The sequence below is a fragment of the Pteropus alecto genome, unplaced genomic scaffold, assembly GCF_000325575.1.
Source record: "Pteropus alecto unplaced genomic scaffold, ASM32557v1 scaffold213, whole genome shotgun sequence".
Classification (NCBI taxonomy): Eukaryota; Metazoa; Chordata; class Mammalia; order Chiroptera; family Pteropodidae; genus Pteropus; species Pteropus alecto.
In genome coordinates, this window is record NW_006434829.1 from 3884366 (window position 1) to 3911025 (window position 26660).

Consider the following 26660-nt stretch of genomic DNA (forward strand, 5'->3'; position numbering starts at 1 on the left):
TAAAGCCTAGGAGAACTTTACAAAAAGGAAGGTTGTCAATGATGTAAATACTTGTTATTTACTAACCATTTCTTAAGAGAGTAACCATTTACAGTGAGGAAAACTGGCATGCTTAATTATTTTACTCCTTGGCTCAAAATGCTTTAACATTTAGTAAAACATAATTTAGGCAAACACTACCGTTCATGGGTATTTTAAATGTACTCTAAATCCTTAATTTCACTGAATTCTACTTTTCTAGACCTTTCCATTCTTACTGTGTTGTCATGCACTTCAAATAGACGTCATTAGTACCATGGTTACCTGTATTGACAAATGTCACCTGTCAGACTCAAAATAAAAACATTATTTCTTAGGCCAATTGAAAACCATCCTTTCACTTACCAGACAACGGATCTGAATCCTATCAACACTTGCAGATGCGACATCCTGCTACGGTAAAAACATGCACCAAATATGAAGAAGGATGGCCTGCCGTCCCAACTCTGGGTGGGAGGTGACAATAACAGTGGGCGGTGGGGTAACAATAACAGTGGATTTTCTATTTTGTCCCCTTACTTTTGTCATCTTCTTTTCTGCAGAAAGCATGTAATCATTTTCTGCTATAATCAGAAAAACTACTTATTAAAAGTATGCTTTACTTTCCTGCTTTTAGTCGCAGTGAGCTATTTAGCGAATAGTGAAATGCACTATGGGATTCTAGTGTGTTAGTCACAAGGAAGTTTCAAAAGTAAAAAAAGAGAAAATAATTCAAGCAACTATGAAAATTTAAATCATTTTATTATAAAAATTTATATAAAATAAACCACAGACATGACGGTTAAAAATAAAACAGAACTGGCAGTAGATAAAACATTTCAAACGAAAAACTACAAAAACTTTATCGGCTTGCTTGAAATTATTCATCTTTTAGATATATGCTTTATTTCCTAGACTTAAAATAGTGACTTCCTAATTACACTTAATTAGGCTATGAAATACTAAATGTTATTTTAAAAGACAGATTCTCACACTCAAGGACTGACAAATACTTGCAAAGTGATCACAAAGTGTACTTGTTAATGAAATTGTAATTCCAGAATACAAAATCTACCTGAAACAATCTCACCAAACACCAAGTTACATAAATGAGACTCGGCTTCTGAGATGGACTAAAGAGAAAATTTAAATCTTTTTCCATGCAAGGCTGGATACACAATTTGTCAATACCAAACCAGCCACCACTCCTGGAAACTCTTCCTACACTAGGCTGGAATTTAAAAGGACTTTTAATCACTTCAAGGCTACATAGAAATATAAGTTTTTTATTGTCGAAATTACAAATACTTTTTCTTTTGAACTTATAGAAGTTTTCAGTATTAAGTCCAAAGCTTCTGGAGCATAGTTCTCCAACATTAATGCTTTTTTTTTTCCCCTCAGTTAAAAAGGAAAGAATTCCATCTGCAGGCAACACTTAACCATAAAGAACCCATTTCCCCTGAGAAGTTCCCCCTCAGAACCCAGACATCACATCTCACAAATAAGCTCTTCACACAGTTTTTGAAGAAAAAGTTGTTAGACTACTGCACTCGTTCTCCTTACTCATTTCAAATCAGATTTTGTAGTGATTCAATGACGAACTGGTATCACTATTTGCATATTTTTGTCCAACTATGTACACATACGAAAAAACAAAGAATGGCTAGTATCTGAACCTAATCTCAATTTAGGCAATAAAGCTTTTATTTGTGTGACCTTTGCCAAAGTTAACGGTTGATTCAAGTAAGATGTTCTACCTTAAGGCCATTACTCTGTAAATCGTTACTTTTTGCACTCAAATGTCACATCCTACATGTCACAGTAAGAACCTAGACTTGGATAATCGGTTACTGAGCCTGTCGGGACACACTGACTTTGACAAACGATCATCCCATTAAAAAAAAAAAGTATCACAAATCTGTGCTTTCTTTCTCTTTTCTAGAAGGACAAAAATCAGTCAGAAAACATTTTAGCGTTTATACACTGTATAGAATGACTCCCTCATATAAACCAGTCCCCCACGCATGTAGGATGATGATGACTTTTAAAAATATATCCTGTAAGAAAATTCACTAAAAAATCATCTTACACATATCTGTATTTTTTTCAGAGGCTCCCTAACAAAGACTAAATAGCTCTAAAAATTGGAGGAAAAATTTTATCGTCATGCAGACACTTTCAGTTTCTTTTTCTTGGCCTTCAGTATGGGAGGCAGAGAAATCTTAAAGGCGGTCCTGAAATGACACAGGGTGGGGAATATTCTTTAACGCTCTAGTCGCTAACGCATGAGCCAGCCACACCACCTCAAAGGTACTTACTCGCATGTGGTACAAATAGGGCTGAAATTGCAGAATACTGTAAATTAAAAAAAGAAAAAAAGGATAGTTTAAAACCCCGTAGTGATTTTCTGCCCCACCCCAACATAGGTAAAAAGCAAAACTCTGCCCATGAACTTACTTGACAAGCACACAGAACAGACATAGCCGATTTCAATAAGATTTCGGTGACAGAAGCAAGCAGCCCGGTAGTCAACATGTATCGGGGGTGGGAGGATTAACTGAGACCTCTGATCCTGATCAGGAAGAAAAACCCACTGCAAAAAAAAAAAAAAAGGCAGGAAAAAGTTACTTAAAAACTGGGCAAAAATAACCAGAAGTCAAGACATAGGTATCAGATATGAGCCAGCAGACACTGAGAATACTAAATAAAGATTTCCTTAAAAGTCTACTGAGAAATGCATTTTCCTTCGTTCAACAATTACTGAGCCCTTCCACAGACCAGCGCTGCTCTGAAGTCATACGACATTCTGCTTACACTCACAGGGCCCCAGATTGCCCGAAGTCCACCCTTCTCCACTTCGAGACCCCTCGGTCACCCACTTATTCTCTTCTTCCAGTGAGCAGCACTGGCCGTCGGGCTCCCATTCATTCCCCAGGACACGGGGGTCTCACTGGACTGGAGGTAGTCAGTTCACTGCCGGCATTTCCTTACCAGTAAATACTGCAGAAGGGAGGGCATCTGAGGCACCTTCAAGTACAGTCCCCCTGTGATGTCACAAGCCTGCAAGACACGCAAAGGGCTCTGCCAAACAGCGCTTACTGAGTTTTTCCAGCCGGATGTCATTCTCACCAGCAATTCTTCAGGTCCCCAAGAGGAGGATATGAACATCGAAGTAAAGGGGACGCTTTCCCAGAGCGAGTGAGGACCAACTTCCGGCTACCTTTCAAGATGTGCCGATGTCTCATTTCTCCCCTTGGCCCACATCCTTCGGCCCTTTGGAGACTACAGTGTAGGACAATATGGGCCCTTTCGCCTGCCTGTGTGATACTGACAGATGTGTATTCTTGCCATACTTATTCATTTTCGTCATATTTTTAAATAACAGCCTTGAGATATAATTCACATGCCATAAAATTCACCCTTCATAAGTGTACAATTCTCTGGTTTTCAGTATATTCAGACTTGCACAGCTGTCAAGAACAATATCAGAACATTCTCATCACCCCAAAAGGGAACCCCACACCCATTAATCAGTCACTTTCCATCCTCCTGCCCCCAGTCCTGGCAACCATTAATCGTTTTGTCTCTACGGATTTGCCTGTTCTGGACATTTCACAGAAATGGGATCACACAAGACATGTCCATCTGTGTCTGCCTTCTTTCACGCGGCTCCATGTTTTCAAGGTTCATTATGCAGTAGCGTGTGTCAGTGCTTCATTTCTATTTATGATCAAATAATATTCTATTTTATGGATGGACCAATTGGTTTATCCATTCATCTGTTGATGGACACGTGAGCTGTTTCTACTTTTTGGCTATTACAAACAGTACAGTTATGAATATTCATGCATAATTTTTTGTGTTGACATGTCATTTCTCTTGGATAGACATCTAAGAATGAAGTTGCTGAGTTACACGGTAATTCCGTTTAACTTTCTGAGGAAGTTTCAGACTGTTTTTCAAAGTGTTCACATTCCCAGTGAACACCAGGTACCAACCATCAAGCTTAAGAAACGGGCCAGTTCTCGAATCTCTGAGGCTGGTGTACCTTCTGTCTCTCCCTCCCTTATCTCTCATCCCCAGCAGTAACCTCACTCAAGGTTTTCTGAAGTTTGGTGCTTTTAAATGACCTTTTAGGAAATAATATTTCTTGTGGTCAGAAAATCTTTCTCAAAAGTTTAGTAATTTCTTCAGTCTTAACATGTTTTTCTTTTCTGGTTAAAAGTTCAGTTTCATATCTTCGATTAAAATGCAACACCTAACATTGCTGTCCAACAGAAATATAACACAAGCAACACATGTAATTTAAAATTTTCTAAAAATAAATACAATTTATAGCTGCATAAAAAGGACATACAATTTTAATAACATTTCATTCAACTTAATATATCCAAGTATTATCATTTTGACATGTAATCAACACAAAAATCATTAATAAGATATTTCATGTTCTGTTTTTCACATGAAGTCTCTAAAATTCAGTGTGTACGTTACACTTACGGAATGTCTCACACAGACCAGACCCATTTCAAGAGCTCAACAGCCACACGGCTACCACGTAGGACAGCGCGGATTTGGAGCATGGTCCTATTTTTATAAAATTCTCTGCTTAGTGATTTGTTCTTCCATCTATACCTATATATAGAGAGAGCTGTCATTCTGTTCACCTAATATTAACAAAGATAATTTTTGGATGATAGGATTTGAAGGGATTTTTTTAAACCCTTTTAAAAATACTTTTCTGTGTTGCTTGAATGTTTTAACTTGTGAATCACTTTTACAAAGTCAATCAAGTCATTATGTAAAATATTAAAAAGTCTGAAGGGACCAGAGAGACAGATGTCACTCCTCCGATCTGCAGCACCGTACGGGCTAACCCTTAGCACGCATGAAGACCGGTGACGGCATTTCACGACAGGGAACAGAACCACCACGCTTCACGCCCCCGCCACGCGCTCGTTTACACGTACCTGCTGAAGGAGTCCCGAATCAGAGCCTAAGACGCAGGCATCGATCAGAATGTTCTGCAACGAGCATTCCAAAAGTATTACGGGGATGACAACAGCAGCAGCCACCTTATTCTGAGAACCTACTGTGTGTCCGATGCTAGTCTTAAAATGGCTTATTTGATATGCATAATAGCTCTGCAAGGTAGATATTTGATTAATGTTTTGCAGCTGAAGCGCCCAGGCCTTGGCCGGGCTGGGTCACAGAGCCCGAGGGAGGCGGTGCTGTCACCACCCCCATCTGCCTCGCCACAAGGCCCATGGTCTTTCTACTATACTGTGCTGCACTCCAAGATGGAGAATAGTATACATGGTTATAGCATCTTCAGTTAAAACTAAAGTTTTAAGAAAATTTTCTCTTTTTTTTGACATATCAGAGAAGAAGATGTATTCATGATAATTCATCTGAACACTTCGGTTATTTGCAAAGTAAAAATATCAAACCTTTACAAGACCTCCCTAAAGCAGAGAGAGAGAAATCAAGGCAAGGTATGCAGCAAACCTTAAAAGTAGAAATTCTTAACCTGGGGTCCAAGAACGGGCTAAACGCGGTCACATGAATACTATGAAAACTATATTCAAAACCATGTTTGAGTCATATTTTTCTGGGGACTCGTCAGATTCTTTAGAGGCTCAGGACTCAAAATAGAGAAATAACTAGTACCAAATATGGATTCCAGATTCCTAATCCATTAGTAAGGCTATTTAGTCAGAATGTTTCTCTAAGTAGGTTATTCGAAAAAATGAAATTAACTCCTTCATTACAAAACTAATACTCTTTAAAAAGAAGGCTGTCTATTCACCTGTTTCTGAGCTGCGAAGATGACGTTCATGAAGTTCATATACTGCAACGCGCTGTCCTCCGCGGCCTTGATCACCTAAAACACACATCCGCGTTGACACCTGTGTGCGCATCCTGGTATTCTCACTCAAAACGCCATCACGATGCGCGGCACGCTGCAACCAATGTTAGTTTCCTAATTTGTCTACCTAGTTATCACCATCAAATAATACCTGAAAGTGTAAACGTGACTGGAAAAATGTCCCCCAAATCCTACCGCTCAAGAGAGAATCCTTGCCAAGTTTCTAGAGAGCACCTGTGTGGGCGTGTATACACACTCACCCCCCCCCCACACACACACACACAAACAGGATGATCCTCTAGCTAGTGTTCTGCGCCCTGCTTTCTCAGTCGGCAGTATCTGGGAGGAAGTCTTCTTACGTCCATGAATTTGGATGTGTACCATCCTTTGTGCTGACTTCACAGATTTCCACTATTTACCCAATTATCTAAGGACATTTAAGTGCTTGCCAGTCCTCAGTTGTAGACGATGTTCTGATGAACACACTCATGTACCTTTTGCACAAGTCTCTGATTAGCTCCTAAAATAATCAGTGAGATTGCTAAGGTGTATACATATTTCATCTTAATACAGAGTACCAAGCTGCCCCCCAGAAAAGTTGCACCAGTTTATACAAGAAAATAACCGATCCCCATGTTTTCCATCAACCCTAGGAATTGCCAGGTTCTTCATTTTTGCTCATCACGAAGCAAACACTGAAAATAAACGTATTTTCAAATGTTAACTGACCATCTGCATTTGTTTTTGCATTTGCTCATGTTTTCTCTTTCTTTAGAGTAACCCTGACTTTTAAAAATTAATTTATAAGAGCTCTCTTTTACTCTAGAAATGCTACGTTAATTCTCTGTCAGGTAGTTATGCTGAAAATAGTTTTTCCTAATAGTTTCGTTTTGTCCTTGTTTTAGGAGATTAACTGATTTTATTTTGAGGTCTTAAGCTTTCTTTTAAAGTTTCACATTACGTTTTTAAAGTTTCACGTCAAGGTACTCACCAACCTAAGATTATAAACAGATGTTTTCTTCCAGTGTTTTCATGACTTGAATTTTTACATTGAAATAGTTGATCTTCAGTAGAATGTATTTAGGTGTAAGCAGTGAGAAAGGCATCTAGCTTTCCCCGAGTGCCTGACTGGCCCAGCACTTTTACGGAATAATCAATTTTCTTCCCACCACATTTTTTTTAACGTTTTATTTTTTTATTTTCCCCCTCTTCCCACTACTTTGAAGTGTTTCCTTGATTACCAGACTCCCCTGGGTGCCTGCTTTTATTTCTCGACTCCAGTCTTTTCCGTTTTCTGTTTGCCTGCTACTGTACCAGACCACACTTACTGTAGCTTCATAATGTGTTTTAATGCTTAACGGAGTCAGTTCCTACTTATCATTCTCTTTCAGAAAGCTCCTGGCCACCCTCATTGATTTCTTTTTCCAGATAAATTGTTGAATTTCTTAAATCTCCCCGCTCTGCTAGAAAAAAAGTTCTCACTAAGGTTGAGTTTGCACTGAATTTACAGTTTAATTTTGGAGAAATTGACATCCAAGAATAAAATAAGGCTGTCCGTTTATTCAACTTTTAAGTCCCTCAGAATTTTAGTTTTTCATCATAATCAGTTTTACACCTATTAATTCTAGATATTTAATATTTACTGCTTCTATTATAAATGGGTCTTACATCTCACTATGTTTTCTAATTGGCTGTAACTGGCATATAAATATAATATTAATTTTTTTGAATCTTACCAATATCCTTGACTTCATTTCTTGATTATCTATAAAGAGATTAAAAAATGATTACAATTTACTGAATCTTATCGAACATATTATAAGATTTTATGACCAATTTTAAACAGTCTACCAAATTATAGTAGTAAAATAGGATTAATCTAACAGAAAAATCCAGACTCCTACCTTTAACCTCCTTGTTCATCCTGTGAATGTCTTATTTTCTTAGCATTAAGGAATTTAAAAATATTATTTAATTTTATAAATATTCATCATAAACAGAAAATAACCTCAAATTTTAGTTAAATAAACCTAGCATCCATCTAGCTGAAAAAGAAAAATGCTCCATTTACTATGATAAACACACAAAACAAGAGAGACTGGGGGTTTCCGAACACCAACTGCAATCAATTGGGCTTTGTAACCAAACGATCTTGGCCCCCAAAATTAAAATTATCCAGACATGATTGTTCTATGAGTATCTACCACATCCTAGATTTGAATACTGAGACTACGAGTAACAATAAGCCAATCAAATGAGAAATGAACTTGAAGAGGTGATCCATCACCATCCAAGCCTGAAACAGAAGAATCACTCATTACTGCCCCAAATAAACTAAATTACATACGACTGAGAGAACATCACAAACGCAGATGACGTCGAAACATCCCGCTGGCCTGTGGGGAAACAGCCACTCATTTATGAACCATCAGTGTTCAGTAAATGGCTTTTATCATCAAACACTGCTCTCAACTCAAGGGAAAAAACGACTCCTCAGTTTGTCTAAATAAAAAATGAGGAAGTATCCTGAAGAATTGCGAGCAGAAGAACATACTGGAGAAACTAGTTTTTCCATCATTCCCACTTCAAGTTTTTATTGGGCGTCGTACAAACATTTCAAAGTCACCACTTTAGAATACTCATGTCTTCTCTTAATACGTACACAAGGTTCTAAAAAATATCGCAAGCTAACATATGTTTTTTCCAGAAGATACCTTCTGAATGATTAAAACACCAAGGATACAGCAAAGAGCTTTGGCGAGGGACCCTGCCAGCAGAGTTTCTGTATGTTGACCCTTAATGTCACCTATAAATTAAAAAAAATAAATTAATTAAAAAGGAAATATTTAGGTATTTTCTTGGACTAAAATCATTTTCAAACCAAGCATTCTTCTTCATGAATGAAATTAGACAATATTTTCAAGATAGCAACAGGTTTTAAAAATAGCAACTTGTTCTCAGTAATGCTTAAATAAGCAATTTTAAAACTTTCTCAATTTAAAATATCCTGGTGGTCAGGGGCTGAGGAGGGGAGTGTGCACAAAGCTTCAGTCTGGGATGAGGAAAGTTCTGGAAACGGGGAGTGGTGGTGGTGGCATGATGAGGTGAACGTACTGAATGCCACTGTGCTGTACACTTAAAAAGGGTTAAAATGGTCGATTTTATATTATGTGTATTTTACAATAAAAATAAATAATAAAAAATACCTTAGTGTTATTCAAAAAAGTTTTATCCATGATCTACAGGGTCCGAAAGGTCTCAGTAACTGGAGGCAGCCTGGACAGAGGCCCTGGCCAGGCTCTGGGCCTCCCTGTCCCCTCCCCACCTCCTCCTCGTCCCCACTCCCATCAGAGAGTGGCCCACCTGGCCAGGGTGAGGACTGGAGAAGGAACTGCCCTGGCTGTGGCAGACAGGGACGAAGTCTGCAACTGGGTTGGGGCCTGGGGTCAAAAAAAGTAACTCTTAAGAAAATCAAAATTCTAAATCTGCATCTCAAGAGGTTGGGAGGTCAGACTGACAGCCTATAGAACAGGGCCTGCAGCTGGTCCAGGGGCACTGACCCCCACCCAGACCAGCAAAGGTCTTGGACACTATGCTGAGAAGCTGGGATTCTCCCCCACAGGCCGGAGGTTCTCAAAGTCTGATTCTGGAACCAGCTATGGGAGCGTCACCTGAGAACTTAATAGAAACATAAATTCTTGGGACCACCCTGGGCTCAGTGAATCCAAACCTGCAGAATGGGGACCAATGTTTTGTTTTCACAATCACCTCCAGGTGATTTTTAACAGTATTATTGGGGTGTCACTTATTGATCATGAAATTCACTTTTTTTAAGTATACAATTCAGTAATTTCAAGTAAATTTACAGAGTTGTAAACCATCACCACGACCCAATTTTAGAACATTTCCCTCACCCAAAAGATCACGTGAGCGCATTCCCAGTCACTTCCTGGTCCTCCCCAGCCCGGGGAAAGCACTGACGTACTTTCTGTCTCTGTATTGTTGCCTTTCTCCTCCAGGTGATTGTGGCACAGGCTATAGTTTGAAAAACATCACAGCAGGCAACAGGAACCAGTAAAGGCCCTTAAGCCAGAGAATAGCACCTCTGGCTTTTAGGAGGAAAGTTCTAGAGGCTGAGTAGAAAGACTGAATGGGGAGAGACAGGTGTCAGTGGAGAAGCTGTCACAACGATCTCAAGCACCGGCTCTCAACTTCAACAATTGTGCCCTACAGGGGACATCGGCAATGTCTGAAGACATATTTGGTTGTCACAACTGGGGAATGCTATGGTATGTAATGGGTCGAGGCCAGGGCTCCTGCAATGCATAGGACAGTCCCCACAACATAGAATTATCCAGTCCAAACTTCAGTAGAGATGCAGGACAGGGCAAATTTCCCCAGGGTGGCGGGGAAGCCTTGAGCCCTGCACTGAGAGAGAGAATTCTTAGCTGAGCATGAGAGAGAATTCAAGTGCACACCAGAGTAAGAATCACAAAGAAAGTTTATTAGAGAAGGAGTAACACTCCATAGGCGGAAAAAGCAACGACAAGAGAAGCCAAGAAAAAAAGCCAAAACAAGAAAAAGCCCCATGTGGGGGAATCTTGTGTATGTATCAGTCTTAGTTGCTGTGAATTAAAGTTTAAAGACTTCATTTACCCATTTTTCCTTTGATGAAAAGGGCACGCAATGAGAAAGGACAAGGCTGAGCAGTGTGAAAAGGTGAGACCATGCAGCATGAAAACCAGCTGGCAGTTCCCAGCCCTTAATCCACAGGTTCCCACGGTTTTAGCTGGAGGGAACGGATGATTTTATTTTGTGTAGGGCCGACTTAAAGACTGTTTTCCTGTTTTCCTTTCACGGTGTGGGGAAGTGGGTTGTCAGGGCCCCAGCGGAAGGAAGTCTGCCTTCGTCCTGCAGGTGTCCTGGCGGCCTGGCTGCAGGGCCGACCAGCACATGGCGGTCCCTGAGTGCGGCTGACTTAGCACTTTGGTTCTCTTGCCTCCTCCCTACTTTAGTACCGTGGATGAGCCCAGGGACAAATAAGAAAAGGGTCAGATTCTGAGGGACTTCTGAGGCTAAACAAATAGGATTTCATAGCTGATCTGATGCTGGATGTGAGAAGGAGTTAAAACTGAAAGCTTTGAATGCGGAAAAGCGGGTGAATGCGGGTGACAGCAACAGGAGTGAAACTGGTGGTGTAAATGAGGAGAAGAAATAATGAAAACAGTCCGGCCATGTTAATGACACCGGGACGCTCATCTGCAGCTTGAAAAAGGGCTGGATTAGAGGCAAAGATCGGGAAGTGTCCATACGCGAACGACAATTAAAGATAAGGGTGGATGAGGACGTACCCAGGAAGAAAAGAACAGAAGTGCAAAATAAAAATGTATATATTTTAAAGGCCAAGATGAAGAAAAAGTCAGAAATAGAAGAAAGAATGGTCTAGAAAAGAGGAAAACAAGGTCAACGGGGTATCCTCGGAAGCCAAGGGGTGTTTCAAAAAGCGGGCTAGTGAGCAGTGTCAAACGCTGTGGCCATCAGGCCAAGAGTGTGCAGACTGGTGAAAACCACTTGAAAAAAGAAATGAGAGAAGCGGGCAGACAGCAGCGAGAACCCCAGGTCTTCGATCTGAAAGCCTCAAGGACCCCTGCATTCAAGAACCCCCACATTCAACTCCGTTTGCAAACTACAATGGAAAAAGAAAAAGCTGTTACCATTGGTCATTAGATCTTTAATCTCTTCAACGATAACTTCATTGGCTGCTGTGAGCAACTCATATTTTCCGTCTTTACTCCCCGAGGGATTAAATTCAGATGGAGGGTTGCTGGGGTCCCCGAAGAGGTCCCCAAGTCTGCCATTCTTCCCAGGATATAAGAATCGACTGAAACGGCAGGGGCAGGGGTGGGGGGTGGGAGTATCAAAATAAAATTCAGCAGAGAAAAACAAAAATCACATCAATTCGAGACTCAGTTCTCTAATAAATTTCATTTTTAAAAGAAATGTGTAAAATAGGCAAACATGAGTCAACTACCACATAATGTTTTAATGATTCCACTGTTTTCTGGAAAATGAGAGAAAAAAGAGAGGGTATTGGATTATAGCCTCTTGAAATGCTTCATGGAGTTCTCACTCCACTTTCTCAGACGACGATGGAAAGAGATCAATTCCAAATTCTAAGTTGCTACTAGTTTATTATTTGAGGTATATTTAGCTACTTGGAAATAGAAATCTAGTCCCTGAAAAGATTCCCCTGGTGTTTTAAGACTTTTATAGCAATTATGCAAAACGCATCTGTGCTGCTTCTAAGAAAATGAAAACTGTTATAGCTTTTACTGATATCTTGATCAATTCGGCATCATCTTTTTTATTCAATTCTGAGAAAAGTGTATGGCGATGATGAGAGCAGCGACCTTACTGGGTGGCCCATGGGCTCTCTCAATTTAGAGGAGGTAGCTCTAAGAACTGAAAAACTTCGAAACTATCCACTAACTACGTTGGTAAACAAGAGTCACTTTCACTGTGGTGCACATTTAATCGAGACAAAGGAGCTGTATCCTACATGGGGATTAGATTCCACGGCCTGTGTATAACAGGACCAGTAAACATGGTCAACATCATTCATGAAAACCCTTGCTGTACGCGTGGCCCATCTGTGCATCCGCTGCACATCCATCCACTCGCCACCTTGCAGTGACTCTAACACGGCCAGTTTTTACACCAGCGTTAGGAAAAGTTACTGTGTCTTCAGGTGCACACCAGATGGAATAGTCGGCTTGGGTTTAGGAAATGGTATTATAAGAAAAATTTTTATTTGTAAATACTAAAATTACACAGAGAGCAGTTAACTATTCACACCGTTGAGAGGTGCACAGGAGGCAGAGGTGGCCGAAGGGAAGGCAGCATCACACCTTCCATCCCACCTGGCCCCTAGGGTAGACTGTGAGTAGAGCAGTGATGGGGGCAGCCGCTCGATGTGACCACTCTATGCCTGGAGTATACAGTTGAAGCTGTGTAAGTTACGTGTGCACATGAATGCAACTCCACTGTATATCAGCTAATGAGGTTTTCAATATGCACACCTGTCAAGGTTTACACGTACTAATTCTTGATGCTGAATACTGTTCACTGGTACAGAAATTGTTTGTAACATAGAGTAGGACTAGCACATGCTAAATGGCATAGAAATATCACAAATGTGAAGCACTGAATAGGTAAAATAATCATAATGGTCATACCTTTCTTGAATATGACTTGCTATCACAGCAAGTTTGTTGGAATGATCCATGAATAAGTGAGAATTTCCCAGCACCATCACTGCATCTATGCATTTGGATAAAGTAAACTGTTGAAAAACAGAAGATATTAGAAAGGTAAATCAGCTATCCAAATAACCACATCAGGTCTTGAAATCATTTAATATTTCATTTAAATATTTCAATCATTTAATATTTCATTTAAATATTTCATTTTAGACAATTATTCACTGCTAAAAATTTGCTCAGGGGCTCCCTCCTCTGAAGCCATAAGCCAAAACATTTGAAAACTATAGTTCTATAATTTTATTTCTATGGGACTGCTTCTATATCTGTACAACATTCCACAAATATTTTCTGCATAACATTTATGAATAGTAAACATGTCACATCTTCCGTGATAAAATTACAAGCCAACTATTGCTACCCATGGACCACGTAATACATACTGATCAACATGTAATCTGTAAGTTTTCAATTCATTCATTCGCTAAGTATGCTAAGCACGTTATGTGGTATAGCCCTTCTTTCGTGGAAGTTACACTGTCAAAACTACTAATATTACTACAGGTCATAGATGGATATTTTTATAAACCTGGAATAAGGCATGTTTCTCTTAAAGAAAATACCTCAGGCAGAAAATAAAACACTGACAAATTTCGCTCTATTAAAAAAGCGAAACAAACCTATTAAAATTTCTATATGGCAAAAAAAGCGACTATAAACAAAAGTGAATGACAAATGACAAATTAGAAAAAAGTAATTTAAACATATGACAGGCATTGGGTTAACATTTCAATGTAAAGAATGTCCATAAGTCACAAAAAATAAAAATAAATAAATAAATCTTTTAGATGCCCGAAGAGAAAAATAGGCAATGCCCCAAGGGAGAAATACAACGGGCAATCAGATATACTAAAAGTAAACTGAGGTAACTTTTTTGGTATCATCTTGGCAAAAGATAAAATAAGGAAAGAGAGCATCTTGTGTTGGTACCAAAAAAAAAGGAATTCTCATATTCCGCTGACATTGATGAGAGGTCAAAATAAGACACACTTTCTGTAGAGTAATAAGGTAAGATGCAGTGGTGTGCTCGCCATACGATGGAATACCATTCAGCAATAAAAATGATGAACTACTAATACGTGTAACAACATGGACAAGTCTCAAAATAATTATGCTGAGTAAAGGAACAAGACCAAAACCCCCCACTGCATAGTGTTTGATTCTATTTACGTAAAAATCTAGAAAGGGCAAGCTAATCTAGTGACAGAAAGCAGATCGGTGGTTGCCTAGGGGCGGGCACAGGCAGAAAGAGATGGGTGAAATAAATTACAAAGGAACCTGAAGAAACTTTTGGGGATGATAGATCTATTTGTTCATTATTTTGATTGTGGTGATAATTTCATGAATATATATATATGTGAAAACATCAAATTGAATACTTAAAATGTGTGCAGTTCATTGTACATTAATTATATCTCAATAAAGCCGTTCTTTTAAAAAAAGACACAATTAATAAAATGAAAGACAAGCCGCAAAGTCGTAGGCAAAGAGAAAATATTTGTAAATCATGCATTTGATAAAGGGCTTGTGTCTCGAATATAAAAATTCTCACAACTCAATAATAGGAAAACAAATAGCCCAATTTAAAAATTAGGCATAAAATCTGAATATGTATCTCAAAGAAAATACATCATGGCTAATAAGCATGTGAGAAAAAAAAGACTCAACAAATTAAAACCACAATTAAATACCACTACCTACTCACTAGAATGACTATAATAAAAAAAAACAGACAAGTGCTGGCGATGATGTAAAGAACCTGGAACTCTCATCCACTGCTGATGGGAATGGAAAATGGTGTACTCACTTTTGAAAAATTTGGCATCTTGAAAAGTTAAGTCTAAACTTATCATGTAACTCAGAAATTCAACTCATCTACCTAACTATTTGAGAGAAATGCAAACTCATGTCCACACAAAGACTTGTCTGTGAACTATCAGCATTCTGCGTGAGAGTCGAAAACTGGAAACAATCTACATGTCCATGAGTAAATCAAACACGAGGTATATCCATACCATCAAGTCCTGTCAGTAACAAAAAGGAACCACAGATACATGCTGTGACATGGATGAGCCTCGAACATACTGCCTAAATGAAAAAAGCCAAAACCGAAAGACCACATATTACCCAAACTCGCTCGATATGAAAAAGATCAAATACTTTAATAACTATCAAAGAAATTTAATTTGTACTTTGAAAACCTCCCCCAAAAGCAACATCCAGGCCCAGATGATTTCATTGGAGAACTGTACTAAATAAACTTTTAAAGACGAACCGACACTAACTCTAAATAATGTCTTCCAGAAAGACAGAAGAAAACACTTGCCAATTTATTTTATGAAGCCAGTATCACCCTTATGCCAAAACCAGCCAAAGACAGTGCAAAAAGGAAAACCACTAGCAAAATGAATCCAAGCAGAGTTTATTCTAGAAGTGGCAGGCTAGTTCGAGATTTGAAAATCATCGTAATCCACTATATTGATAGGCTAAAGAAGAAAAATCACTATTTGGAGCAGAAAGAGCATTTAACAAAATTTAACATGCATTCATGATAGAACTCTCTAAGCAGACTAGGAGGATTCCTCAACTTAATAAAAAAAAACTATAAAAAAACTATACCTAACGTCACCCTTAACGATGAGGACAGAATGCTCTTCCCCAAGATCGGGAACAAGGATGCCTGCTCTCACCACTCTTACTCAACACAGTAATGGAAGTCCTAATCAGTACAATAGAGCAAGACAAGAAAATAAAAGGTATATGCACTGGAAAGAAAAAAATAAAACTGTGCCTGCTTGCAGATGATATAACTTGTCCATGTTGAAAATCCCAAGGAAGCTACAAAAACACTGTTAGAACTAATAAGTGAGTTCAGCAAAGTCTCAGGATACATTCAGGATACAGGACCGATGCACAAAAACCAATCGTATTTCTACAGACTAATATCAAACACGTGGAAACCATACCAAAAACACAATACCCATTTACAATTGCTAAAAAAGAGAATATTTAGGTATAGATCTTGTCTAGTAAAAACTATAAAACACTGATGAAAGTAATCAAAGATCTAAATAAATGGAGAGATATACTGTATTTGTGGATGGAAGACAGCACAGCTGTTGATTCTCCTCAAATGGATACACAGGTTTACCACAATTCCTATCAAAATCCCAGCAACATCTTTTTGTAGGCAGATAAGTACATTCTATAATTTATATGGAAAGGTTATAGAACTGAAATGGTTTGAAACAATTTTGAAAAAGAAGAATAAAGTGGGAAGAATCAGCCTACCGAAGTTCAAGTATTATATAGCTACAGTAACCAAAACCGTGTGGTGCCGGTGGAGGGAAAGACACACAGACAAATGGTACAGACAGAGGGCCCAGAAATAAAGCCACACGTGTGCCCAACTGATTTTTGGCAGAGCTGCATAAGCAATTCCGTGGAGAAAGGCTAATCTTCAAAACCGGGGCGGCAGCCACTGGATACCCGTTGGCAAAAAAAAAAAAAACCGAGCCTCATCCTAAACCTTACAGCTCATTAAAAATGAACTCAAAATCGATTATAGACTTAAGTGTAAAACTTTTCACAGAAGACGTAAGTGAACCGGGGACCAGGGACTATAAAAGTGTCGCAGCTATAAAGGGAACACAAAGCCGGAACGCCTGTGTGTGACGGAACAGTTCTGTATCCGACTGCGGTGACGGCGAGACCACGCGGACTACACGTGCACAAACTAGCGACGTAAGACGGCTGCTGACCTGAGTAAGGTCTCGAGAGTGTACTGATGTCAACTTCCTGGTTTCACGACTGCACACAAGTCATAGGAGATGTTATCACTGGGGGAAGCCAGGGCGAGGGCACACGGGACCTCTGTACCATTTTTTATAATTTCCTGTGAGTTTATAATTATTTCTAAATAAAATATTTCAAAAGAGGTTTTTTTAAAAAAAAAAACCATATTGCACAAAATCAATATATGAAATATCCAGAAATGGCGATACAGAGATAGAAAGCAGATCAGTGGTTACTGCAACTAGGCAGGGGGGTGGAAGCAGTGACTATAAACAGGCATGCAGGAACTTTCTGGGGTGATACAAAAGCTCTAAAACAGAATCGTGGTGGTTACACAACTTTATTGTGGTTTTCACTAAAAAATCATTGAATTGTACGTTATGATGGGTAAATTTTATGGTATGTAAACTATATCTTACTGAAGCTGTTTTTTAAAAAAGTAACATAAACATATACTCAGTTTAACCAGAATTATCCAAAGGCCTCATTGAGCGATCTTACCTGAGATTCTTTCAATGCTTGCTTTCCCCACCAAATTGGGTTGGTATCAACAATGATGACTAGAAGATTCAACTCATCTTCTGAAAATATTAACGAAAATAAAAAACATTAGCCTCATGAAAGTGAATCAAAGCTAACACTCTCCATCTGTAAATTAAATCCAGACAGGCACTATAAGCCTTTACATGGTGATGATGCTACAGTCATGAGATTAACAGAAGGCCAAGTTCTTTGAAAGGTTTAAAGCTCTGTGGGTCCTCAGCAAGAGCTTGCCTGCTTTCTGTCCCACTGCACCTTTCATCACTAGGATGTAAGCTCCGTGATTTTTGTCTGTTTTGCTACTGCTTATCCTCTGCTCCTGGCACACCACCTAGCCACAGAGGATGCGCAATAAATATCTATTAAATGAACCCAAGGATATCGGCAGTTTAAATGCCTGGTCAACGACAAAAGACGCTGATTAACGAGTAGTTAAGAACCACGAGCAGCAGAATTGTGGGCGAGGGGGGGTTAAAGGGAACGTAGGAACCGCTGTCCATCGTATCACCGAGCAGCAAGGTGTTGTGATTAGGAACCATTTCAAAAAGGTGAAAAACAAAGAGAAAAACAATTCCTATGTAAAGGATACTTTACTATGGAAAGAATTAGGCTACTCTCCAAACACAAATACAACTAAATGGGCTAACACATTCGTTCACACAACATTTTCACCAAGTACCAGCGTCAGGCGTAGGGGATCCCGCATCCAAGCTCTCAAAGAGCCTACATTCTAACTGAGGTAACAGATATACAAACCCATAAACACGTGCTGTCATGAAAAACTCAGGATGCTCATTTAAGAGCAAAAGGCAGTGATGTGTCTCCTGTCTCCTGTATCAGGACAATCCCCACCCCATCTTCGACTGGTTTACATACCCGAATACTATTTACTCTTCAAGGCCCCAAACCGGTGCCACCTCTTTCTCTCAAAAGCCCTCCCCGGGTCTTCCGACAGGTCCTAGCTCCCCGTCTCAGGAGAGAGCAGGAACATCAGCCCCCTCTGCATCAGGCCTGAAGTAAAGAACCCCATGATCCCATTCCATGCTGCCAAATACCCAGAGAGGGACACATTATTGTCACCTTTCATCAGTTACAAGATATACCCCCTTTTTTTACATTTAACAGGTGCTAAATTCAAGAGGGTGTCTTACGACTAAGATTGGCAGCAGTTTTTTCTTAGTTGTATGTTAAATGAAAGCACATTTCGTAATCAATAGTTTCAGATTAGATGAAATATGGTATTTTGCAAATGAAAGCAATCTGCTCTAAGTCGCATGTCCTGCTCTGAAGATAGATCCACCTGACTGTAAAGGCTGTGACTTCTCAAAGCCCCACGCCTCGTCCTGACCACCCACAGTACTGACTTTCTTCAAAGGACAGTGCTCACTACCTCATTTGACAGTTAGCTGTGTTTCTGATCTCTACCCAATGCGGCCCGCTAGGCCATGGACTCCTTAAAGAATGAGAATTTCTGCTAATTCTGGGATGAAATAACACATGTTAATCACACAACAAAGTGTCTAGCAAGGAAGCACTTAAAAACTGTGTCTCCCATAGGCCCTCACACCCCTACCCACAATTCTTGGGCCTTCCATTCCTTGCTACTATCAAGCAGCCTGATAAAAAGACATGAAAAGTGTCTATTCGTATACATGCAAGGTCCTTGTGAATCCCTTCTTTGGGTCTCTGCCTCCTCATTTGTAGACAGGGGGCTGTGCCAGGTCTGCCTCCCTCACAGGGTTGCAGTATGGATGAAAACAAATAAAGAAAGTGTGGACAATTGTTACGGCATCTGAAAGGACCTGTTTCTATTCTTGCTCCCTACAGTCCATTTTCCACACAACAGCCAAAATGACCTTTAAAACTGTAAGTCAGATCATAACGCTTCCTTGCTTAAAACCCTAAAATGGCTTCGTATTGCACTTAAAAAGAAAGCTCAAGCTCTTTATCATGGCCCACAAGGGCCCTGCACCTGGCTAGCTAGCTCTCTGATCTCACCTCCCTATCTCATCGTGCTCCACCCACTTGGCCTCTTTTTTCGTCCTTTAAGACGTCAGGCTCTATAACTGGTAGTATAATGTATGAATAAAAGTCTCGCCCCTTTCCTCCAGGAACCTCCAGGTTCCCCCTTTCCTCCTTCTCATTTTTAAGTAGTGGCTCAGTTTGCCACAGGGCCTTTACACAGTCGCTCATCTCAGTTTCGATATCGCCGGTCTTCCTTGGACAACAATCTAAAGAAGCATCTCCGCGACCAACTCTTATTTAATCACAAACTACCACATCAGCCCATCATGTCGTTTTCATAGCTCTTGTCCCCCTTCGAAATTTTTATTTACTTGCCTATTGTCTGTCCCACCCACAAGAACCTCCACGAGGGCCTGTCATGTTCTCCGCTGTGTTTCCCAGCGCATACAACAGATAACGACCCGCACACGGGAGGTGATTCAAAAATATTTACTGAATAAATGAATAAATACATTCGCTACTCCTCTGAAGACCAGACAGGTTCCACCCAGCCTAAAACACATCCTCCGTTTCTCCCGGCCTGGTCGGACCAGCCCCGGGGCCCGGGGCCCGACACGCGCGATCCTCACCGTCGGAGACCATGGTGGCGGGGGTCCCTCAGCGCAGAGCCAGCAGCAGTCAGGCGAGCATCCCGGACGCGGCGCAGTCCGACTTCCGGCGCCACCGAATGACGCGCGAGGAGGTTTGACCCAGACCCCGCGCCGTACCCACGGCCCCGCCCCCAGCGCGCCGGAAGTGGAGTGCGGCGCCGCGCCGCACGCTGTCAGTCTCTGTAGCTCGTAGCCCGCGCGATCGCGGGACTTCTCCAGGCAGCGCGGGCGTCTCCGGGCCCCTCGGGCTCCGCGGTCCGGAGGGCACCATGGACAACAAGGGTAAGTCGGGGCGGAATGGGCCTGCTGGGACTAAAGCGGAGCCGCGCAGGGAGAGGTCACTTTCCAAGCTCTGGCTGCTCGGTTGGATGTGGCTCCTCTAGTTACAGTGAATCCCTTTCGCTCGTGTATCCAGGGAACGGGCCCTGAGAGTATCCCCAGGCGCTTCTTTCCAGCGCCCTTGTCCAAAGAAGTGAGACTTTGGACGAAGTATGCAGGTCTTCGCAGTCTTCCTTGGAGTAAGAGTAAGACTCCCTGTCCTGTTGGATCTGGTACTGGAATCAGAAAATAAGGCGTGTTTGACGTGCTCATCTATCGAGTGTTTTATTAAGTAAAATACAAGGGCAGACTTTCGTGTTAAATAAAGGGCGGTGGACCTCTCCATAAGTAAATAAGTCTGTATGTTAATAGCCTTGACTTAGCATAGACCGTCTGCAAGGGTACAGGAGAAATTGATGAGGTGGTTAACTCTGGGATTCTCTCAGAACTTAGGGTCAAGGATAAGGAAGAATAACCTTTCAGTATCATTTAGTAGCTGTCATCTCTATTCTTATCAACATTTATCATTCCCCTGAAAGCCAAACACCGTGAAAAGGCAGTTTTCAAATTATGTTGCTTCTTAAAATCAACAATTATTAACAAGCTCTCTGGCCTTACATCCTGATAAATAAATTTGATGAATCACTTTTTCCTCTCTCCCCAGAGTTAATCGAATACTTTAAGTCTCAGATGAAAGAAGATCCTGACACGGCCTCAGCAGTGGCTGCCATACGGACTTTACTGGAGTTCTTGAAGCGAGACAAAGGTAAAGAGGGCCATCCTCGAACACACTGCGCCCTGGGAAAGTCTTCTAGTAACTATCAGAAGTGTGGATATGACAGGTATATGCGTGTCTGTGTAAAGTAATGTCTCCCTAAGGCCAGCTTCTTAATTTCAGTCTTTCTTTTAACCTGGAGAGAGTCCTAAGGTTACCATTAAATGGATTCCCTTTCATAAAAGAAATATTTGTTGAACTGAGTGGCCATTTTATATCAGGTTGACCATGAAGCTTAAATTATAGCAATAGTTCAGCTTTACAGCTGTTACTGAGCTTCTGTCTTGTGCCAGATTATGTGCAGATGCTACAGAGGACATTCCAGAATAAATTCTGGTATTATCATCATTCAGGCATTCCAAATGTAAGCATCTGAGTATAGCATGACATCTCGTATAAGCAAAATAATAAAGCTTTTTTTTTTAAACGAAGGGCTGGACTAGAGACGTGTGTATCTAGGACAACCTCCACCGTCTCCCCACTGTACTTTCAATAACATCCAAACAACTAAGCCTCACCGAAGCGCTTCGCAGACCTCATCTGCCAGTGCTACTTAGTTTCCTTCCCTGCTGTCCCGGGCTGAGCGGTGCTTCAGCCCTGCCAGCCTCTCTTCGTTGCTCATACCAAGCCTGCTCCTGTCTCAGGGCCTTTGCATTGTTAGAGTCTGCTCCTGAAACCTTTCCTACTGGATCTTTCTGCGGTTGATCCTTTCTTACTTAGGTTTCAGTTTAAACAGCCCGTACTTCACAAAGCCACCCCTGTTAACTCTAAAGTAGCTTCACCTTCCTCCTCATCCTGCTCTTTTTGTCCTTATTACAATCTATAATTAACTTGCTTATTTCTTGGCACATTTATTGTCTGCCTCTTTCACTAGAAAGGGCGTTCCAATCAGAGCAGGGACCCTGCCTGTCGTGATCACCGATGTATCTGGCATCTAGAATAGTGGCTGGCATACAATATGCACCCAGTAAATCTTGGTTGAATGAATGAATGAATGAATGAATGAAAGAATGGCAGACCCACCCAGGGAGTGATACTAAAATGAATATCACATTCCTCGTGTGATCAATGCAGGGGAGACAATCCAGGGCCTGAGAGCGAATCTCACCAGCGCCATAGAAACCCTCTGTGGCGTGGACTCCTCGGTGGCCGTGTCCTCGGGCGGGGAGCTCTTCCTGCGCTTCATCAGCCTCGCCTCCCTTGAGTACTCCGTAAGCGCCCCCACCCTCACGTCCTTCTCCTGGGTCTGTTTTCATTGCAAGTGTTCTCTCTACCGGAATCGTCCCCTTCCCCTCATTCTGCTCTTTCCTCCTAGGATTACTCCAAATGTAAGAAGATCATGATCGAGCGGGGAGAGCTTTTCCTCCGGAGAATATCACTGTCGAGAAATAAAATTGCAGATCTGTGCCATACTTTCATCAAAGACGGGGCGGTGAGTAGACCTCATGCGTGGTGACTGGGAGTGAGGACTTTGGAGTTGGACTCCTGGGGTAAAATCCCACCTTTGCTACTTAGCTTGCTGTGTAACCTTGGACAAGTCCCTTAACCTCTCTGCGCTGCAGGTTACTCAGGGTGACAACAGCACATACCTCATTGACTTGCTGTGAGGATTAGTGAGCTGGTGCGCGTGGACTCTGCATTGCGCCTGGCACACAGCAAGCACTGTATAAACATTCATGTTATTATTACAGATGGTTGTCATTTCAAACGGGCAGAAAAAAACACTAGGATGGCACGAATGAGTCTTGATTTATTAAGATCTTTCACTAAAAGAGTATTTTCATTATTGGATATGTACTAAATTAATCTGAATTAAATCAAGACAGAACAGCTCTTGTCACTGGTTAATACTGTCTGACTTCCTGATGAAGGTTAACCTTGGACTCGGATTTTTTTTTTCACTGCCTTTCAAATACTGTTACAGAGGTGCAGAGCTGCCAGGTGTTTGTAAGTCAGGAAAGACAGGAGCTGCAAGTCAAGTCAGTGTCCCAGCGCAGGGGCAATAAAACGCTCTGACGTCTCTCCCACCAGCGTCCCTTTCTGCCGTCTAAGCCTGCACTGACCAGAAAATGATTTACTTGCATTTCGACTCTGAAATCTTGTCCTGTTTTATTACCCTCTTCCCAACCTTTGAAGTATGTTATTAAATAAATGACATAATAATAGGTGTGAGTGGAACTTGTTCAAAAGCCGGTTGCAGACAAAGGTATTTTTAGCCGAGTGGAAGCAAGATTATGGCCGCTGTCACAGAGGCGTCCTCCTTCCGTGCCATCGGTATTCCGTGGGTTTCACTGGCTCTAGTGTCATTTAATGTGTGACACCCACCTGCATTGGTGCTGATTTAAACTAAACTGCGAGCAGAGCTGCTTAAATTCGAACACACAGATGAACCACCTGGGGATCTTGTTAAATGCAGGTTCTGATTCAGTAGGTCTGGGGTGGGTCCTGAGAATCTGCATTTCTAGAAGCTCTCAGATGAGGCCCAGAAAGGAGATAGGGACTTGTGTCCACCCATCTTGAGTTGTGGGGTCCTCTGTGCTCCATTCTGCACAACAGAGGTGAGGTTACGTGTAAGTGTCTGCAAACTGTCCCCAGCCCACGAGTGGCTTGCACTTAACGCAAACACTGTTTATAGATTCTTAAAAGTCAGTTAACCAATATTGAAACACTGGATTTTTGGCTCCTCTAGAAAAATCAGACGATCTGGCAACAGTGAGACTATGTGACAACAGCTGGAACTCAGCCTTTCCACTTCGCTGCTGGCCCTGCCCAGCCCACTGCATTTATTATGCTCCCTGCCTGGTACCTGTAGGCCCAGGTGTGCAACCCATGTCTTAGAAATAGAAAACCCAACCTAACGGCGGCTCTTGTCCACCACGTGGGTACTACTTCTGTACCTGCTGTCGGGAGAGGGGCCCCGTAATAAATCCCTCCGGCAGAAATCCTTTCTGACTGGTATATGGTCTTAAACTCAGAGTACCATCAACGGTCTTTTCTCCTAATTATAGCTGATCTGTGAGAAAGCATGAAGAAAAGCTCTAGGGTCCCAGACACATGCATCAGCGGGGCCCAGGGTATGGGGTATGGGTGACCGTGAGAAGCTCGCCCCTTTGACGGCGCTGTCTCGGTTCACAGAGAATATTAACTCACGCCTACTCCAGAGTGGTCCTCAGGGTCTTGGAAGCAGCTGTGGTGGCCAAGAAGCGTTTCAGTGTGTACATCACAGAGTCACAGCCTGACTTATCAGGGCAAGTATCTCTCTCTTTGATTATGTGCCCAGCAGTCATTTTTAAAGATCAAACTGAGGATTAGGATCCACTGTAAGAGGAGCCAGAACATGTCCCGTGACCAGTCAGTCAGTATTGCCTGTGACTGTGTCTGTCCCCACCCCTGGATGAAAAACCATTGTGCATTTGCGGAGGGCCACAGTATAGGGCCTAGGGGGTTTATTTAGTTGTTAAATCAGGGGGACAGCAAGAGATTGTGTCAATTCAAAGATTTTTTTTACCAGGGAACTATCCAGCAGATAATGAAATAAAAATTTTTTCTTCTGAATTTGCATCTTACCCAGAATCCCCAAGAGTATATAGTTTTCCTGAAACACATACTTCCTCCTAAAAAAAACCCAAATTCTTGTTTCCTTCATCCAGAGTTTGGGATCGGTCCTTAATCCATTAACTGAGTTTCAGGCTAACATGATTTATCACTGTCAGTTAAGTGACTCATTATACACCACTAGGGCACTTTCTCCAATTTTCCCTAATGTTCTCAAATGTCATTTTCAGTAAGAAAATGGCCAAAGCCCTCTGCCACCTCAACGTCCCTGTCACAGTGGTCCTGGATGCTGCTGTTGGGTAAGTGCCTGGCTTCCTCAAACGCCAATACTCTTCCTCAGCCACTCCCAGGGTTGGTTGGGAGCAGGGTTTCCAGACTGAAGAATGAGTCCCATTCATAAACCTGAACTGGGTAGCGTCCCACGTCTTAATTGATAGCTGCAGTAAACCAGCAAGCTCGTTAGGTCTGGATCGTGTGCCAGCAGGCAGGCTGTAAGATGCTGCGGAGAATGCGAGGCATTTACGTAGTATCACGGTGCTAAGGTCGGCTTAAGGTCAGCGTACCTGATGAGTGCTCCGCCTTCATCTGAAGACACAGGTGTTCCCAGTGGCTCTCTGGGATTCTTCGTCTCACCCATGCCACTTAAACCAAGGTCACATGTCCCACGGGTTGTCAGTGCACCTCACGAGGGAAAAGACGAGAATCATCATCTCTTGGAAAGAAACACATAAGGTAGATGATTAAGAAGTTAAGAATACGTTTAAGAGTAAGCATTTTGAAGAATTCTGCTAGTTGCTCATATTAAAAGGTAAACTGGCCTTCCCCCTACCCGAAAGATTGAGTTACGTGACACTTTTTTTCTAACTTAGGTCACATCAGGTTTATAGAGTGTGCCTCACGTGGTGATACATACCAGGCCGCGAAGTTCTTGCTCGTCACGCGCATGTGCGCACGTACCAGGTGGCAGTGTCAGGTGTACACCTTACGGCGGGTCGCGATCAAAGCAGGTTTTAACGCCCCTGGTAGCAGAACTGGTAGCAGTTCCAGGGTTGTCTCATGTGTTGAGTGCTCTTTTGAAAAAAGTTACGAGAGGAGCTTAACGCAGTGAAATTGGAATCTTGGTCTTTGCAGATGGCGATGCTACTAACAAGAGCCAAGGAAAGAGCATAATTATTTTTTAATTTCCTTAGCTATATCATGGAGAAAGTGGATCTTGTCATAGTTGGTGCTGAAGGAGTCGTTGAAAACGGAGGCATCATCAACAAGGTAGGAGCATCAGTCCACCACAGTTCCTGTTCCGGCGTAGGGACAAGAGGGGCCGAGGCCACCAACCGGCATTGTGCGATAGCGATAGCGTTCGGTCCCTAACCTGCCTCAGGGCTGTGCCATCTCCTCCGATCCTTCACGGGTTCCACAGGGCCCTGCGCCGGCATCCAGCTTGGTCGGAGTTCCTTCTGCTTGGAGACCGATCTGTATAAATTAGGAGAATGTAACTTCTATTTCCTCAAAACACGTTTTCACTGAAATTAGGGTTTGGGGTTGGTTTTTCTTTTTAATCGATCATATTTGACATCAGTATAATGTTAACATTTTTCTATCAGTTCGGTTAACATGGAAAAATTTTATGATTGTTTTTGTGTATTGCAAACTATATGTAACAAAATTTGCCATTTTATCATTTTTAAGTGTACAGTTCGATAGGATTAATTACATTCACATTCTTGTGCAGTCATCACGTTTTCAAAACTTTTCCATCGCCCCAAACAGAAACTCTGTCACCGTTAAGCAAAATTCACCATTCTCCCTCCCATCCCCTAATTGAATGTCCTGTCTCCATGATTTTTGCCTAGTCTCAG

At 41.6% G+C, this 26660-nt stretch overlaps 2 protein-coding genes across 4 annotated transcripts in view; one reads left to right on the plus strand and one right to left on the minus strand.

Moving 5' to 3' along the window:
* Positions 1–1284: 1284 nt before the first annotated feature.
* On the minus strand, positions 1285–20244 carry GTF2H3 (general transcription factor IIH subunit 3). Of its 2 annotated transcripts, none has more exons than XM_015587991.2 (13): positions 20136–20244; positions 17503–17582; positions 13123–13229; positions 11602–11768; positions 8631–8693; positions 7792–7821; positions 7624–7652; positions 5828–5902; positions 4989–5042; positions 3010–3078; positions 2476–2611; positions 2337–2373; positions 1285–2252 (listed from the first exon to the last, which is right to left on the minus strand). In XM_015587991.2, the coding sequence occupies exons 1-13, from the start codon at positions 20146–20148 to the stop codon at positions 2183–2185; spliced, it is 930 nt and encodes a 309-aa protein (XP_015443477.1). In that variant the 5' UTR covers positions 20149–20244; the 3' UTR covers positions 1285–2182. The 2 variants fall into 2 exon arrangements, with proteins under 2 accessions (XP_015443477.1, XP_006910038.1); XM_006909976.3 differs by lacking the exon at positions 20136–20244 and adding an exon at positions 20019–20038.
* Positions 20245–20280: 36 nt separating this feature from the next.
* Positions 20281–26660, plus strand: part of EIF2B1 (eukaryotic translation initiation factor 2B subunit alpha) — a 9208-nt gene continuing 2828 nt past the window's right edge. The window contains exons 1-7 of one of the 2 annotated variants that reach the window (XM_006909978.2): positions 20281–20438; positions 21139–21240; positions 22324–22460; positions 22565–22681; positions 24385–24497; positions 25035–25103; positions 25995–26070. In XM_006909978.2, coding sequence (XP_006910040.1) covers positions 20426–20438; positions 21139–21240; positions 22324–22460; positions 22565–22681; positions 24385–24497; positions 25035–25103; positions 25995–26070 — 627 coding nt within the window. In that variant the 5' untranslated portion in view covers positions 20281–20425. Of the gene's footprint in view, positions 20439–20660; positions 20681–21138; positions 21241–22323; positions 22461–22564; positions 22682–24384; positions 24498–25034; positions 25104–25994; positions 26071–26660 lie in introns of those variants that run through there. The other variant, XM_025045540.1, reaches the window with a different exon arrangement.